Here is a 19,034-nt window from a genome sequence, read left to right on the forward strand (position 1 = left end):
TGGTGATAAAGGACCAGCTTGTCTCCCATAACATTTGTCCATAATGTTGGAAATGACATAAAATTCCTCTGTCGGATTTTACGACATGCGCCGGGATGACAAGCAGCTGAACGTGTTCTATTTCGTTTTTTATTCGCTCCTAGAACAGCATGGAAACAAACAAACGACCATACAAATAAATACATACAGAGTGTTAGTGACATCGTAACGAATAACGAGAGTTTTCTATGGAATTGGTATGGAAATACTGGCCCGTGACGTTATCAATAAAAGCAGTCAAAATTCGTACTTATTGTTACTAAATGAAACTCGAAAATAAGTCAATAAGTAAAATGAGATTGATTTTCGATTATGTTAGACTGGCTTCTATTTATAGATTAGCATTTTATAATTTATCACAGTCAAACACCCTATTGTCCGAATGTAAAATGATCCGTGTACGTTAAGCTACTATTTACTTAAGTACGTAGGTAAGGTCTTTGGCGGCTCAATAGCACCCCTGACACCGGACGAGAGAATAAAAACATTTAATTTATATACCAACGCTAAGTTGTTAGCGATTCGTAAACAAATCATAGAATCGTTCCCAAGGCGACCGAGCGGACAATACTGGACACGACAGGACAAAAAGTAGAACGTAAGCAATAATACGAAAACGTGTGTACTCTTTCATAAGTACGTTCTACTTTTAGTCCTGTCGTGTACAGTCCTGTCCGGCCCGACGTCTGAACACTTCCCTCAAAAGTTATATAACATTAATAAGGATAAACAGTAGCACAAAACCATTGTATAAGTACTTTATATAATGTCCATATTGTCCGTCAATAGGTAAAAAATAAAAAGTATCAAGACGTTTTCATCCAATTACCCGAGTGTTGCTTACTATAGAAATTTTATTTCCCTATTTGCCATCAGATTCTGGTACACCTATAGTTATTTTTTTTACAAGACAATTGAATTTTCTTATGGAGCATAGAATACAAATATTAAAAGTAAATATATAATTAATAATATTTGTATAAACCGTAGTTCACATTAATTGCCTATTGGAGGAGAAATAATCCCTTAGTCGAGTTTGTTTTCCAAATGAAAACAGTCTATTTTCAACATAGAACTACAAACTGCTACAATTCTCTCCTAACAACAAAAATGTTCAGTACTAATTGGTTCTTGAACCCTCTAAAGAGCCAATTAGGAGTTTAGGGATATTATTCTATAAAGTAAGTTACCTACACTAGAAACGGTAGACTAGAGGCTGTTCTCGATAAAAAATACACCTAGTTTCCATTTTACTTGGACTTTCTATAAGAACGGACATAAACAACGCCAACGCCAGATAACGGTGCAGTGAATTACATGCCAGTTACTGGCACGTGGCGCACTGTAGATACATTTGCAAACTAAACTCGTAAACAGTATTAATACTCGTAAAAATACTTGTGTACCAAGTACAGACATGCCAGTTATCGTATATGCATGAAAGTAGCACTTGCAAGCAAGGAGCTGGCATGCATGGCAGGATGACAGATAATAATATGTACGTATTTCCGCTTTATACTCAATTAGCTTTTGGCCGCGACTTCGTCCGTGTGGCGTGTTATAAAAGAGAGATCTTTGTATGTGTGTGGGAGTGCATATCAAATTTCAAGCATCTAACTTATGCAGTTTAGATTTTTTCATACAATTTTTTTTTCCCGCTAACTCCCATTTCCGTGGGAATTTTGCAATATCCTGTTGCAACTAAGCTTTAAGTTAACTAAGGTACCCGCATGCCAAATTTCGTCTAACTTAAGCAGTTTAGATTTTTCATACAAAAGGATTTTCCGGGAATTCCTTTCTTAGTGCACCTCTACGGTACCTAAGCTACGTTTAGCCGTTTAGGCTGTGCGTTGATATGTCAGTCAGTCAGTTTGTCCTTTTATATATTTAGATTTTTGTATTTTATTGCAAGCTTTTTCGTAGAAAGTCACAAGAGAATATGATTTTTCAAAAATGATACAAGGCGTTGTTACAGGCTATTTAGAATCAGTGACGTTCTATTCTCGGGAATGTTCTCAAAGTGGGAAAGTTCCCGTTGTAAAACCTCTTTACTAGTAAGGGCACTGGCCGCTTTTCTTTTTCAAATTGTTCTTGTACTCTGATGTTATTTGCCTAAAGGTTAGGTAATAAAGGTCATTTTACTTTTTATATCATGTTTACGATTAAGTTTCGTGTATAAAGGGTATAGCGAGGTAAGGAAGACGAAATGGCCCCCACGGCCCATGACGGAATTATCATTTGTACTGGTATTGGCACTCTAAAAGAATACGAAATGTAAGGTCGTTGACCCCTGACCTTGACCTGTCTTTGAGATATTCGAGAAAATTCGTACGCGCGCCGAGTTTTTTCAAATTTTTTTTTCCGAAAAACTATAAAAGCTAGAAGGATGGGACCAATTGCGTATAATTAGGGATACTTTGAAAAATATTATGTATTTTTTTCAGAGTTCTGGTGAAATGACAACTGCGCAAAATAATTAAACAAAATATGAATATATTTTTTTAGTACTGTTCTATTATGTCTACCGCGCCAAAAAAAAAATATAATACTCTTTGATTTATATACTTACACCACACAAAAACTGATCAAAATCAAAGAGGCGCTTCTTGAGTAATTATGAATTTACTTAGTGTGCGTACGGCTGGTAGGAACTAATTAATGACGTCGTTTTTAGATTAATTATTATAATTACATGTTAAACATAATTTTAATCATCATCATCACTATTTTCATTTATTACAACATTGATTGCATCATTTGAAAATATTTTCGACAGAATTTCAGCAGGACGTAAAATGCGAGATAGATATCTCGCATGAGCTAAATAATATAATTATTACACTTGCGACATATGAAAATCGACTTGCGAAAATCGTATTCTGGGCAAAAGATGCCCTAAATGGGGCCAATTTATGGTACGGAAAATGATGCCACTATTATGAAGAAAGTGTTACAGGATGCTAAACTTAAAACTCTATTACGTCGAAATCGTGGCCCACCAAAATCAACTATAAACCCGTTCGTAGTACAGATTGTAAACGGTTTGCATAAATGGGTTTTCTTTTGCCCAGAATACGATTTTCGCAAGTCGATTTTCATATGTCGCAAGTGCAATAATTATATTACTTAGCTCATGAGAGATATCTATCTCGCATTTTACGTCCTGCTGAAATTCTGTCGAAAATATTTTCAAATGATGCAATCAATGTTGTAATAAATGAAAATAGTGATGATGATGATTAAAATTATGTTTAACATGTAATTATAATAATTAATCTAAAAACGACCTCTTTAATTAGTTCCTACCAGCCGTACGCACACTAAGTAAATTCATAATTACTCAAGAAGCGCCTCTTTGATTTTGATCAGTTTTTGTGTGCTGTAAGTATATAAATCAAAGAGTATTATATATTTTTTTTGGCGCGGTAGACATAACAGAACAGTACTAAAAAAATAAATTTATATTTTGTTTAATTATTTTGCACAGTTGTCATTTCACCAGAACTCTGAAAAAAATACAGAATATTTTTCAAAGTATCCCTAATTATACTCAATTGGTTCCATCCTTCTAGCTTTTATAGTTTTTCGGAAAAAAAAAATTGAAAAAACTCGGCGCGCGTATGAACTTTCTCGAATATCTCAAAGACAGGTCAAGGTCAGGGGTCAACGACCTTACATTTCGTATTCTTTTAGAGTGCCAATACCAGTACAAATGATAATTCCGTCATGGGCCGTGGGGGCCATTTCGTCTTCCTTACCTCGCTATACCCTTTTATTGAGAATGAAAACTATGACACACTGACGTACAAAACCAGCTAAACGAAAGTATCTGTGATTTATATGGATTCGCGAAGGCCGCTTATAATTCTTTAGCTACGAACGCTACAGCATATTTGATTGAGTCTGACATAATCCCTCGATTATCCATGCCTTAGTCAGGGCCGACGCTTGTCTACTCAACCGCAAGAAATAGATAAAAAATGTAAACTCACGCCCATATAGGATGTATATAGGCCCATAATGTTATGGGTATACGTCCCACTGCTGGGCACAGGCCTCCCCTCAATCAACCGGAGGGGGTATGGAGCATACTCCACCACGCTGCTGCAATGCGGGTTGGTGGAGGTGTTTTTACGGCTAATAGCCGGGTCCAACGGCTTAACGTGCCCTCCGAAGCACGGAATAGGCCCAATGAGGATAAAAACTAGAAGCTCAAATAGAAAAACATTTTTCCTTATTAAAATTCATAAATAAGTTAAATAGACAAAAGGTTTTTTGTCACCTTTAGATCTGTCTTTATTTAGTACTTAATTAGAATTTAATAATATCCTTCACTTAGGAAACTATCAGATTGTTATGGCCGATAAGCTGATTCCATAAGGTTCATCATATCCATCTTAGGACTTCTTTCGTACGTCAGTGGCTGCAAATGGTATTTGATTAATGCCCACCCCATTAGGGGTTAGTCGTGCGTCGTTTTATGACAAAATTATTTCATGTGGTCTTTTACAAGAAAATCTGGTAGAGTGACAACCCTATTTGTAATTAAACTAAAACAGTTGATTATCGCCAGCCTTATCACTTGACATTGATAAGGGGAGAACCAACCTGTTTCATTTGCGATGTTTGTATTGGGAACACAAAGAATTGTTAAAGGAAAATATTTGTTAAGAAGTAGAGATGTACCGACTACGGTTTTGACCGACTTGTAAACCCGACTAGTCGGCAAATTGTAGGAAATCTAATGTTTCTAATATTCGGAATGTACATAAAACTATGAAGAACGTATTCATAAATCAGTTATTTATTATTATCATTGTCAAAAATGGTTATCAAAGAATTTTGATTAATGTTCGTAACATTTATTTAATGTGAAATACATATTTTTAGTATTAATTCGTGGTAATTATTTTGATTATTGTCAATATTATTAAAATTAATGTTCATACATACATACATAAACTAGAGAGAGTAGATCGTACTAAACCTTTTCTAAGGGAAAATTATTGTTCACTAATTTCTTACTTCAAGTATTTTCTGCATTTTTAAGCTAACAAATTAAATGCCGACTAGTCGGACATATCGCTGACTAGTCGCCGACACATCTCTATAGACGGCACATCCCTATTTAGAAGTGATAACCTGAGCGACTGCTGACTATATCGTAGATTCGAAATGATGGTTATAAAATGTTATAAATTAAATACGATGATAATTACAATGTTTTTAAAGATTCATATACCGAAAACGGTAATAACATTTAGTCTAGTACCTTTACTACCTACGTATTAATAAATATATAATGATTATTATACACTGGTCAGCAAATAAACCGGGCCACCCGCTCCCGTAGCACTCTAATTCGATTTCCAAAAAAAGTATAAAACTTACAACGGTTTAAGTTATACCTAAAGAAAGTGCATTTTGTGGCGATTAAAATGATTGAAAATTTATTGAAATTTATCGTTTTTATTAAGTGTTTATTAAGCAATTACAATAAAGACTCATTTGCCGGACTGTTTAATCATTGGTAAACGGAAAAACAAAAAACAAAAATAAAGCAAAAAATGAAACGCAAGGCTTAAAAAAGTTTTTGATTAGTATTCGGTATTCCCTCCCCTTGCTCGGATAACTGCCAGCATTCTCGTATTCATCGACCTCACGAGCCTGACGATAAAATCTTGAGGAATTGCATTCCACTCTTCTTCAACAGCGATTCGCAGCTCCTGAAGGTTTGCTGGAACAGGTGATCGGGCCCGAACTCGACGTTTTAGCTCATCCCATAAGTGTTCTATCGGATTAAGGTCCGGACTTCGAGCTGGCCAGTCCATCGTACGAATGCCGACGTCACGCAGGTACTGGGTCACCACTTGTGCAACATGAGGTGGTGCATTATCATGCATCAGTTGCATATCCTGCCCGATAAATCCAGCGTAAGTTATCACATGATCGGCAAGGATTTCAGTAATGTATCGATGAGAAGTCAATCCTCGTGTACCGCCCGTCGGTTCGACGAAAACTAACGCGGTACGTGCGGTTAATGAGATGCCGCCCCAGACCATTACAGATCCCCCTCCATAAGCAACTGTTTCTTCAATACAACACTGAGAGTAACGTTCTCCTGGGCGACGATATACCCTCTGGCGTCGGTCACTTCCATGTAGGCTGACCCTGGTCTCATCAGTGAAGAGTACATTGCCCCACTGCTCTAATGTCCAATCTCTATGCTCTCGAGCGAATTGAAGTCGTGCTCGACGGTGAGCTACCGTCAATTTTGGGCCTGTTGCTGCTCTTTTTGGAGTTAGTTTTCGTTCAGCAAGTCTCCTTCTGACAGTATCTGAACTTATGACCACTTGGCGTTCGTCACGCAGGCTTCGTTGGACTTGAACAGCATTAAGGCGGCGATTTCGCAAAACAGTAAGTTGGATATAACGATCATCTGCTGCTGATGTAGCTCTAGGTCGGCCAGTACCTGGTCGGCGGTCGAATGCTCCAGTCTCTAGGTATCGTCTGTAAACCCGTTGTACCGAAGATCTGCTGATTCGAAGTCTCCGAGCGACTTCACGTTGCGAAACGCCTGCTTGAAGTAATGCAACAGCTTGAACGGCTTCCTGAGGTGTCGTATTCATCATTGAATGAAGAAAGTAGCAAAAATACACGCGTTAGGAGCAAGTGATGAAAGATAACTAAAGAAATTATGAAAAATATCCGACTACCCTCATTGAAGAAAAAGAAACGGAAATCGAAAACTCTAGGCAAAAGAGGGTAAATCGTTAGTATTGTGTTTGTTGTTTAATTTCATTGTGAATTGATGGTAGTTTTCGAATAAATTTTAAGTCATTATAATTAACATAAAATGCACTTTCTTTAGGTATAACTTAAACCGTTGTAAGTTTTATACTTTTTTTGGAAATCGGATTAGAGTGCTACGGGAGCGGGTGGCCCGGTTTATTTGCTGACCAGTGTATATATTATAACTTACACTCACGCATATAGGTACGTAGTCCAATCTGCAATAAGGTGCACTACAAACTATAATTTCTCAGGATCTACGTACATAACATATTTACTAGCTGAATGGTGGAGAAAAGGTACCCACCACGATATACAGCAAACTAGTGCTGTGGGTATTACTACAAATATATACAGGGTGTTAGTGACATCATAACGAAAACTTTGAGAGTTGATTCAGACCATGATCTTCAGTTGATATCAAGTCGAATTTTTAGTAAAAGTATGGAAATGAAAATAATTAAAAAACACAAAAAATTACATGAATTTTCCGACAGGAAATTTCACTTGATATTAACTCAGAATCATGGTCTGAATCATTCCCTTCAGTATTTGTTACGGTCCAAATCTAGTACATGTTTGTTTCCTACTAGTGGTTACCTGGGAGAAATTGGTCAAGAGTCAAGACCAATAAGGCCGCCCTGGTTGTACTGTATTCATGTGTTATGTCTGATTGTTAGTTTTTTGTTTTTTGTACGTAATTAACTCATAGAATAAGGAATAATACTACGTCTTAGTGAAATGTAAAAGTGTAATTTTCCATAAGAAAGTTTTTATTTGGATAAGTTCACATTACTATTTTAAGACCCCCGCTATTGTCCGTGTAACATTCTGCATGCTACTTTTTTAGACAAAAATAGGGCAGTGGTTTCCCTCTTGCCTTCCACCATACAATAAGAAATAATACTATGTATAGAACGGCAACTATCCGCCCATCATCAGCGTCTGGGGTAGGTTTACCTCACCCCCCCTCGAACACAGTTTAGACTTGATTCGTATGGCGTCAAAAGTCACACACACAGATGCGCCTACATGATAATGTCAATGTGCGGTGTCTGTGTAAAACGAGGTTGTTTGAAGTGTTCGGAGTGTGCTTACCCCGCAGTACTCAGAAGCGAGTGGGATGGCGCCCATGTAGTATACTTCAAAGCTGTACTACTCTTCTCCTCATTAGGCTAAGTTATTGCAAATTAAAAATATTTTTATTTAAACTACAAGGTCGGTTTGCAACTCGCGTATGACTCACCACGTTATCGTAGTAACCAGCTATGAAGGCAACATTCTTAAAGAATTCTAAAATCGGATGTAACTACTAACTCTATTTTATTATCTATAATATAAAAATGAATCGCAAAATGTGTTGGTAAGCGCATAACTCAACAACGCTTGGACCAATTTGGCCAAATCTTTTTTTAAAATGTTCGTTGAAGTTCAAGGATGGTTTTTACAGCGAGAAAAATTAGAATGATTGCTGGAAAAACCCTAAAAATAGCCCTTTTCTTTTTCCCATACAAATGAACGTAGTCAATTTGAGTTTTATTGCTATGGTATAAAGTTCATATTAAATTACAAGCACTCACTGTTGTCTAAGCAATCTAGGTGTGTTCCTAACGTCAAAGATCATATCTATCAAAACAATGTGCGTGTGTGCGTAGGAGCACAGAATACATAGTTGGAGGTTTCCGAAACTCGCGTTTCTTTTGTATTAGTTTCGGCACGCGAGATAAAATGCATCAGTTTCCACGTCATTACATCAGTCAAACAAAAATCGCGTTACCAACAGTGTATATTATTAGTATTTTTTTACAGTACACAGTAGTTTATTATTTTTAATATCCAAATCTATACTTATAATAAATCTGTAGAGAGGTCAATTCTGTACATTAAATATTTTTTCAAAATAACTATCAGGGAGTGATAAGTGATCGATACTGATGCCAAAAATGCAATCAGTAAAATTTTTGTCTGTCTGTCTGTCTGTCTGTCTGTCTGTCTGTATGTTCCTTATAGAAACAAAAACTACTGGACGGATTTTAATGAAACTTGGTACAATTATTCTTCACACTCCTGGACAGGTTATAGTATACTTTTCATCACGCTACAATCAATAGGAGCAGAGCAGTGAAGGGAAATCCTTTTGTATGAAAAATCTAAACCACTCAAGTTAGACGTTTGAAATTTGGCATGCAGGTACCTTAGATACCGTAGAGGTGCACTAAGAAAGGAATTCCCGAAATTCCTACGGGAATTAGAGGGAAAATCCTTTTGTATGAAAAATCTAAACCACTCAAGTTAGACGTTTCAAATTTGACATGCCAGTACCTTAGATACCGTAGAGGTACACTAAGAAAGGAATTCCTGAAATTCCCACGGGAACGGGAATTAGCGGGAAAATCCTTTTGTATGAAAAATCTAAACCACTCAAGTTAGACGTTTGAAATTTGGCATGCAGATACCTTAGATACCATAGAGGTGCACTAAGAAAGGAATTCCCGAAATTCCCACGAGAACGGGAATTAGCGGGAAAATCCTTTTGTATGAAAAATCTACACCACTCAAGTTAGACGTTTGAAATTTGGCATGCAGATACCTTAGGTACCGTAGAGGTGCACTAAGAAAGGAATTCCCGAAATTCTCACGAGAACGGGAATTAGCGGGAAAATCCTTTTGTATGAAAAATCTAAACCACTCAAGTTAGACGTTTGAAATTTGTCATGCAGGTACCTTAGGTACCGTAGAGGTGTACTAAGAAAGGAATTCCCGAAATTCCCACGGGAACGGAAATTAGCGGGAAAATCCTTTTGTATGAAAAATCTAAACCGCTTAAGTTAGACGCTTGAAATTTGGCATACAGGTACCTTAGTTAATTTAAAGCTTAGTTGCAACAGGATATTGCAAAATTCCCACGGAAACGGGAGTTAGCGGGAAAAAAACATTTGTATGAAAAAATCGAAACCGCGTAAGATAGATGTTTTCAATTCAATTCTATTAAATTATTTATTGCATTTCATGTAGTACAATGGAGTGTTACATAGGCATAGGAACTAAAATATGGACCCTGTAGGGCACAGCAACGTTGAAGGGAAGAGAGGAAGTGTGTATTAAAATTAAAACTCAATGAACAATCAATTAAAAAAATCAATTCAATCAATTGATTCAATCTAGCATGCATGCATACCTTAGTAAATATAAAGTTTATTTTTGGCTGTATTTTGAAAAATAAGAGTTATTGGGAAAAAAATTGTATGAAAAAATCTAAACTGCATAAGTTAGATGCTTGAAATTTGATATGCACTCCCACACACACAAAGATCTCTCTCTTATATAACACGCCACGCGGACGAAGTCGCGGGCAAAAGCTAGTTATACTATAAAACAATCATACGAGTTTTCATGCAGAGCTGTTTTCACGCTTGACTCCCGCTTTTGAGGTCGCACCTATGATTTTCGAACTTGTTTTCGAGTTCATGTTTGAGTCATAAATGATTATCACACGCTCAGCTGGTGTCAGTAAAACCAGGCCTTCTATGAGGATGACCTTAGTTGTAGCGAGAAATAAAAATAATAAGCAATCAAGAAATAAAAAATAAATAGAAAGAACGTACTCCCATCTGAAAGACCCGTCTGCTAGATTCCCGCCTATTTTGTAAGAAAAAATCGGATACTTCGACCGAATATTCGGCTCTATATAAGTCAAAATGAAGAGTGTTCAGTATTCGGAGCATGTCTACTCTAACTATACATTTGTAACTCACCAGCTATGACCAAGTCGTCGGAATACTTGAAGGAGGAGGAGAGGAGCTGCTCAGCGTCAAAGGGCAGAGGCTCTATGTTCTCCCCGCTGAGGCTGTACAGAGTGCCTCGCAGGGAAGGCACCAGCCGCACCCATTTACCACCAGCCGTGAGCTACAAAGGTTAAATAACATTTTTTACATGATGTACCTACTATCTTTTGTCTTGCCTCTGCTCTTTTGGTTGCCTGGAAGAAATTGCTATTTAGCAACAAGGCCGCCGATTGTGCTCTCATGGGGTAATTTCCCTTGGCAATGGAGAAGTCAATTGTTGCTTGGTAGAGCCACTATTATGTAAGGCTTTTAGTTTATATTAACTATTAACTGGTTGACCAATCCTTTGCCTAAGGGATAGATACGCGAAAGCACCAATAAGTTCAAAGCCTAGGCGTATATTAAAGAACATAATACATGCCTAGACCTTAACCATACTTAAGAGACAACCTACCTCGACATGATGCAGGTTGGAGGAGAGAAGAGGCTGTGTTTCAACATGCCAAGCCTTGATGCCATTGTGTGTGGCAAATGCAGTCAACTTCCCATCCAGTGTCGACACTAACACCAAGCTGTGGGAGAAATTTATTTATTTATTTTATTAGGTTTGCCAACAGACAAAAACACTTTTACACATGTACACATATTGTGTTAACCTTTAAAGTTCACTGTTGCTTCTCCATCGGGGAGCGCCAATTCGAACCCTGGTACTTCCACCACTGAGTTCATCATCATCATCAGCCCATTAATGTCCCCACTGCTGGGACACGGGCCTTCCCTATGGATGGATAGGGAGATCGGGCCTCAAACCATCACGCGGGCCCAGTGCGGATTGGTGGTTATTAACGACTGCTAATGCAGCCGAGACCAACGGCGTAACGTGCCTTCCGAGGAGCCCACAGAGGAGCTCGACATGAAAACTTTTTTTTTGTGGTCACCCACCCTATGACCGGCCTTTGCGAAAGTTACTTAACTTCAACAATCGCCACCATTGACTTATTTATTTTAATCACAGTTTACACGAACACAGTTGGCTCGACAACCATAATAGGCGACACGGCTCACCGTTGGTGTGGGTACTTAGTCGATTTTGCGATGGATGTACCTCTGACTGCCCCATTGGGATACTTGTGAGTTTATATTGTATGTTTATTAATCCTTCTTCAATAGACTAAGTTGTTTGGTTTAATAAAATTAATACATAAACAGCCTATATATGTCCACTGCTGGGCCCAGGCCTCCCCTCAATCAACCAGATAAAATTAATATATAAGGTAAAAGACCTTATCTTGAGAGACTAATCAACAACGCACCAGTTGAGAGTAAATCAAGGAATATACCACTCTTTTCCTTGCTAGGTCTTTTATGATCAAGAAGCAGCATTTATTTGGTTAGTTGGATGTGAACCTGTAGCTCTTGTCGAGCCAGTATGAGTGTGTTAACCATTACACTACCAAATTGTTACAAAAAAAAATCTCTTGCATGGGTGACTGCTATGAAATCAAAAACATAAAGTACAACTGTAGGGTAGTAAAAATACACCTAAACGGTTACCAAGCAATACTTTTTGCAATGGTATACCGTTGACAATAATTCACATTCACATCGCTTAGGAGAATTTAAAATAAATGGAACTCATAAAATCTACATAGGCATTATTAAAACTATTCTTTTATACAAAAAAACAACAGCCAGAAAGTGTTTTTTTTTTGTGTGCTAAGATGTTACAGGTAGACCCAAGGACTTCTATTTCCAAATCACTTGTAGAAGGAGTATATAAAAAATAAATGTAAAAACAGATGCAGGTTAGCTTCTTATGTAATTAGTAAAATGAGAAAGAATTTTGGAATTATGTACCAAAGTTTGTATTTATGTTAAAAATCATACATGTCACTACATGTTCACATTCTAAAAGTTAATATGTCTCACACTACACTCATAAAATGCTGCAATATGTAATAATAAAAGGATTGTTCCTTGTAAAAAAATGAAATAAAATAGAAATTTCTATGAAATTATTCATCTGTGTTTGGATAGGTCTCACTTGTTTACACAGAGGTTTTGAAATACGCATATAATATTGTAATCGCAAATGTCTCCATGGCAAAAATATATTATTCGCGAAGCATAATCTTCCTAGAAACTAAAAATTAAGAAAGGGTGACTTACTCGTTGACTGCGGCATCATCTGGGTTGCAGAACGGCAGTTTCTGAATGTTATCATCATCAGCACGAAGATAAGACGAAAAACAAGTTAATATAAACGCTGCCTTCAAAGCAATCACTCGCCAATACCAATCCGACATTTTATTAATGCAAAATAAAAATATGACATCTCAAAGCGACTAACCGGCTGTTATATATATTACGAAATTCTAGAAGAAGATTACGAAGAAACAAGAACAACCACCGTCCTCCACGTAAACTGTCAAACACAACGCTTGCAAGACTGTCACCAATTTTTTTTTTTTTTTGTTTTGTTTTTCCCCGAAGGGTAAGGCAAAGGGAACTATGCCCATACAGCCATGTCTTACGTATTTTTTTTCTTGATGATTAATGAAATGATGAAAGGTGATGATGATGAAACCTAAGCCCCCACCCTCGGAGTAGACTCCTACTCCGAACCCCAAACGAATTAACTCAAAAGTCCGCATAAACTTTTGAGTTATGAAGCGGCTTCCCGGCACGAAGCGAAAATAGGCAGATACACTTTGTTTATTGAATACTCCAATATAATAACACTCGCGAATGTCTTCCGACTAACTTAATGCGATCATTAACCACAAAACACCACTTCGTATTAATTATTTAGATTACTCAATGAAGAAAGCAACTGTCCCGTTCCCGTCTCCCGCCGAAAAGCCAGACTGTCACCAAATGTCAAAAAAGGTGTTGCCAATTTCCTTAAAATGCATGCTATGCCCACTGAACTGACTGAGTCACTGACTTGACTCACACACGATACACGTCCATTACACACCTACACCGGCGCTACAGCATAGAAATTTGGAGTTAATCCTAGATAATAATGGCAACACTTAATTGCAAAATATATTTGCTGTGTGCGCACTGTGCGCAGAATCTTTCTTTCACTCGCTCGCCAAGCAGACACATTTCTGCCAGCTATCGCCAGGGTTACTACGCATTTCTCGATTCATTTGCGCTTTGACGATTCAGGCTGCAACGTTCCTCAAACGCGCTTACGCTGTGCTGGTTAACGGTTATTTTCCACCTTCTAAAATTAACATTCAACAATCATTATGACAATCGGCAACTACAAGAAGTATCAGGCCCAGCGCAAGAAGTAAGAATCCGACTTTGTTTACAGACTTTCTGCTGCTTTTCTTGTGGTTATAAAAGTGTTTGTTACTTGCAGGCAGGCGACCCTGGCGGCGGCATTTCCTCAGGGGATACGTTGCCAGAAATGCCTGGAATACGGCCACTGGAGCTATCAGTGCAAGAACAAGCGCAAGATCCTGGTCTCTCCATCTCGTACTCAAATTCTTAAGAAGAAATTGAAGGAGAAAGGGGAGGGTGGTTCTGGCGGATGCAGGTATGTGTCTCAAAATTTGTCTGAAACTTGTTGAATTTTGTTTTGTCCAACCTCCTATCGGGTTCCAAATTACATCTATGGGTTATCAAAATACTGTTTTGGAATCCATATTTTGGGGAAATCAATAGCAGTATTTCAATCTTTACCCCTTAAATGAATTGATTGTAGAGATATATTTGGATAATACTTTTCTGAAACATGGTACAATAATGTTTTTTGTTCTACCCTCAAGATGTCACTTCTATTGACTGTAATAGAAATGCATGGTGCAGGGAATGTGTATTCTTTATAAGATGCAAAGTAAATTTTATGGTATTGTTCCTCTAAAATATTAGTTTGTAATGAGCAAATTTGTTTTAGGTCATTGTGATTGAGGGTAGGCTGCAAAAGTCAACTTGAAATAGTTTAACCTGTGCAAAATAATTGTACACCTTCCCAAAACTTTATTTTATATAATAAAATCTTGTTGCAGCAATGGCCAATGCAAGATCTCAAGGAAGAAATGTAAAGACAGTGGTTGCTCTGATGGAATGTGTGGCAACAGTTCGTCATCATCATCATCATCATCAAGCTCGGACAGCTCTGACAGCTCGAGCAGCAGTGAGTCTGAAAGTGATAGCGAGAGTGAGTCAGACAGTGACTCCTCGGACTGCTCAGATTGTTAATAATTTATATTTTTTATTGTGAATATTCAACTTCATAATGCTCTTACTGATGGCAAGGTAAATGTTAATTTGTTACTCAAAATCGAAATTATCAATTTATAAAATACCTACATATTATCCTTAAAATTGTTTGACCATTGCATGCATGTGTAACTTTTTTCAGGTAAATAGGTAGGTATCTTATTTAAATATTGTTGCAACTGAACAAGCTCTCATTTGATGAAGTTGAATAAGATTCATTTCTCAGCTGATTTGTGACCTGACATGTGATTACTATTAGTTTAATTGAATTTACTGCTGAGCATTGTGGTCGAGCTTAAATTAGGGTAGTTGCAAATTGCCAAAAGACTGTTATTTGATGTACCTAATTCATAAAAAAATAGCAATTTACAACTATTCCATGATACAAGAATATAGATATTTCCAAATAATATAGTCAGTGTAGTAGAAAATGTAAATGCTGGTCGTTTATGTGTAATGTTTAGTGTTTAATTGAATAATTATGTTGAATTTGCATGTTAGCTGTCGGAGAATGGTGTAATTTCTTGTACAAGGGGTTTGAAGATGTGGCTCATTTTACGAATTAGTTTACCCTCATTCATAGATTCATAAAGAATGTCATTGGATGCATTTTCTTTAACAGATTAAGTATGAATCAAATACCATAATATCATATTTAGTATTCCCATGACCCTTATCTTAAAGGCATGATGCACAAAGTAGAATTGAAATTATAAAGCGCACAACAGACTTTTTCAAACCCCTTTATAATGGAAGATTGACAGATAGATAGATATAGCCTTTATTATGGACTTATTGTAACAATTTTCTTTTTTTTTTGCTTATACATGAAAAAGAAATAAAGATTCGTAATGGAAGATTGACGATTGAAAAAAATGCGTTTTTATTAATTTTATCATTGAATCTGATCCAAAATTACAATATATATTGAAATAACTATAGTAATGTATTTTCTCTAAGAGTTTTAAAACTGCCTGAATGTCAAAAAAATAATAATTTTAGAGTTTTGACTGTACTTACTATGTGGCTTGTAATAATGTAATGTAGACATTTTAGTAAGATTGTAAATTTAATGTTATACTCCAATTAAATTATGCAGTTATATAAAATTGGTTGACCTGTGCTGAGTATATTTCCTCATTGGTGCGTAACATTTATTTTTTTATTAGTATCTCAATTTTGCAAAGCTATTTAACTTCAAACAGTACCTATTCTGTTTTTAACTTTCGCTCGCAAATTTATGCATGCAATCATATTCTGAATAAAGGCAGAGGAGGGTAGCATAGTACCTCGTATGCACATGAGTTGACATTTTTTTTTCTAATTTAATGAGTGACTTATTTAAAAAATACATTTTAAATAATATCAGCAACACCCTCATTTCACATCAACTAGGCCTAATTGATTGTAAGTATAAATAACTCCTTAATTTGACTGGATTGAAATGTGTCAATAAGTGTATTCATTATTAGATGTTTTATAAAATGTAATGAATATTTAAAATAAAATAATTTAGTATAAACAAATGTTTTCAATTTATTTATAAATCCTGTTGCTATTTGTGGAGGCCTGTAACCAACAGTTGGACGGAAGTATGTAGGCTGTTTATAGTGTTTAGTATCGTGTTCTTTTAGTGAGTCGCCGAAAGGTTTTTCGTTAGATTTCTGCATACTGCTTGCGAAAGTGATGCGATGGATAATTTTCGAATATCGATAAGGAAATCAAGAAAATCTACTTGTAGATATGACTACCGCCATTTCGGAATGTGTAAACGGTGTTAAAAATATCTTTGTAGCTTCACAGTCGGGTCACATTCCCCAAAAAATAGCATATTTTCTCATTGCTTGAGTTCCTAATTCTTCAAAGATATAATGTAATGGCAGACGCATATATAAAAATAATTGTTGCTTTATGTTTAGATCAAATATGTATAGAATTATGTTGTTACCTCCATCTATAAAAGGTTTAAACGAACAAACGAGGGTAACATTATTTATTTTATCATCTTCGGGGATCTCACCAACTTCATTTACAAATGAATACTAGCTTCCAAGAATATTGAATTTATACAGCACCATCGTTAACGTTATATCATTTCCATAGGGCCTGGAAATTCCTTTCTATTGTGTGGGTTGTGTCGTGGATTACCGACCCCATCAGCCCTGGTGTCAGGCTTACTATTGAACCGCTAAAGGCCCGTGACATGGCTCACTACTACTAACATCAGTAAGTAGTTAGTAACTAGGACCAACAGCTTAACGTGCCTTCCGAAGCACCGATCATCTTACTTTCGGACAATCAGGTGATCAACCTGTAATGTCCTAACCAAACTAGGGATCACAAAGTGATTTTCGTGATGTCCCCACCAGGATTTGAACCCGGGACCTCCGGATCGTGAGCCGAACGCTCAAACCACATTGGAAATTCCCTCATTGATTATATAAAGCCCTGATATACCCATGTTGGGTATTTTAACGTTTTGCAGTCACCGTATTTTGGTGAGCATCAGAATGACTGCCCAAAGCGACAGATCAGTTTTAAAATATTACTAACATCCAATACCTATTAGCTACTATTTAATACCTTTGTATAGATATTTTCTACCTAATTAATAAATAAGAAAATTAATTTAAAAAATGGCCAGTCATTCTGATGTCTGTATGACCACCCACATTTAGAATCTCCACAAAAGGCTCCGAAATGTAATTTCGCCTACACACAAATTTTATATGCAAGAAAATTGTATTATGTGCATAATTGAGTTGTAAACAATTAACATTTCCAATAAAACATTTTTTCATCAGAGTTTTTTGTTGCCGGCGTGGTCGACGATTTCCCTCAATCAGAGGTTAATATTTTTTCCTCCCAGACGACGCCCTGAGCCGAGGTTTGCGCCCAACTGGGCACCCTCAGGCCTGTTGTCTTAAACTTTGTACCGGGTGAGAGCCTTCAGCGCTCCCCATTTGTCCGGCCAAGTAGTTAATGCCATCTGCGGCAAATCTACAAGTCACACAAAAAAAAAGCACCTACCCTCGCCGCATGCACGACCCGCATTTTTGTCAAATGCTATATGTAGGCATACAGATACCACACGGTGAGTATGAAGCGATTGTTAAATATTCGATGAAACTAGCATGAAATGAAACTAAAATTGAAAAAACGAATGTATATTTTACCAATCAAAATGACAATTCCAGTCTACGAGAATCCTTTAGTAGAAAAGTATTTGATGTCTATGGGACAACCAGCTACTTCTATTAACCCTTTCACGGACAGAGACCATGGGTCATTGGTGGTTCAAATTAGGTAGTATGACCTTGGAATCGGAACGTCCGCAGACGTTCTGTCCTTGAAAGTGTTAATCATAATGTCCCGTTAAGTATTTCCAGTTAAAGGTGAACGCGCACCTAGACACGCCGCAGGAGCACGGGCCGAAATCATCGCATTTTGCAAATCGTATGTAACGTCACGTATTTTGCATTTGTGACTGCGGCGGGAGTGGCTTCTGTGGCGCTTCTAGGTGCCTGTTCACATTAAATTGTGCTTTGATTGTATCATTATCACCTATCGGGTTACAAAGACCACATTGAGTCAATTCATCTAAAAACGCAATTGTAATATTGCATTTTAAGATGGATCGTCACGAACGCATAATTAAACTTAGTTTTGTACTTATTTATTCTTATAAAAAGAAATCATTATCGCATAATAGTAAAACATAATCATTACAGACTAAAACATTATCAAAAAATATATATATAATATAATAAGGTAATTAATAAAAACTAAAATTATTAAAATGGTGGGTAACTGCAATGAGTGACTTTCTAGAATACGTTCCCCAAAAACAATATACTTAGATAGCGTTGTACAGATTTAACGTTATAATAACCTATTTTCTCATTGTTAGGGTACAAAATTATTCAAAAATATTAACGGCAGAAGCATATAAAAACTGTATATAATATTTGTTGCTTGATATTTGCATCAGATATGGTATGGAATTATGTTGCTATCTATATTGCTTGTTTTTATTTTCATCAGAATAATAATGGGTGGAAGATGTGTTGTGCCTGGGTGTAATAACAAGGGTTCATCATTTATACCCAAAAACAAAGATGAAAGATGCATAATATGTCTGTTATACACGAATTTAGCAGGTTAGTCAACTGTTTACTC

The 19,034-nt window shown here is 36.6% G+C and overlaps 2 protein-coding genes across 2 annotated transcripts in view; one reads left to right on the top strand and one right to left on the bottom strand.

The window, feature by feature from the left end:
• The window catches only part of LOC126380286 (eukaryotic translation initiation factor 2-alpha kinase-like), a 33,620-nt gene extending 20,161 nt beyond the window's left edge, over positions 1 to 13,459 (bottom strand). Inside the window, exons 1-3 of the mRNA XM_050029586.1 lie at positions 12,786 to 13,459; positions 11,071 to 11,188; positions 10,587 to 10,737 (exon numbers count right to left, since the gene is read on the bottom strand). Coding sequence (XP_049885543.1) covers positions 10,587 to 10,737; positions 11,071 to 11,188; positions 12,786 to 12,922 — 406 coding nt within the window. The 5' untranslated portion in view covers positions 12,923 to 13,459. The remainder of the gene's footprint in view (positions 1 to 10,586; positions 10,738 to 11,070; positions 11,189 to 12,785) is intronic.
• A 220-nt stretch (positions 13,460 to 13,679) lies between these two features.
• On the top strand, positions 13,680 to 16,166 carry LOC126380392 (zinc finger CCHC domain-containing protein 10). The gene is made up of 3 exons (XM_050029784.1): positions 13,680 to 13,920; positions 13,993 to 14,169; positions 14,642 to 16,166. The coding sequence occupies exons 1-3, from the start codon at positions 13,877 to 13,879 to the stop codon at positions 14,832 to 14,834; spliced, it is 414 nt and encodes a 137-aa protein (XP_049885741.1). The 5' UTR covers positions 13,680 to 13,876; the 3' UTR covers positions 14,835 to 16,166.
• Positions 16,167 to 19,034: the final 2,868 nt, after the last annotated feature.

Source organism: Pectinophora gossypiella, chromosome Z, assembly GCF_024362695.1.
Source record: "Pectinophora gossypiella chromosome Z, ilPecGoss1.1, whole genome shotgun sequence".
Lineage (NCBI taxonomy): Eukaryota > Metazoa > Arthropoda > Insecta > Lepidoptera > Gelechiidae > Pectinophora > Pectinophora gossypiella.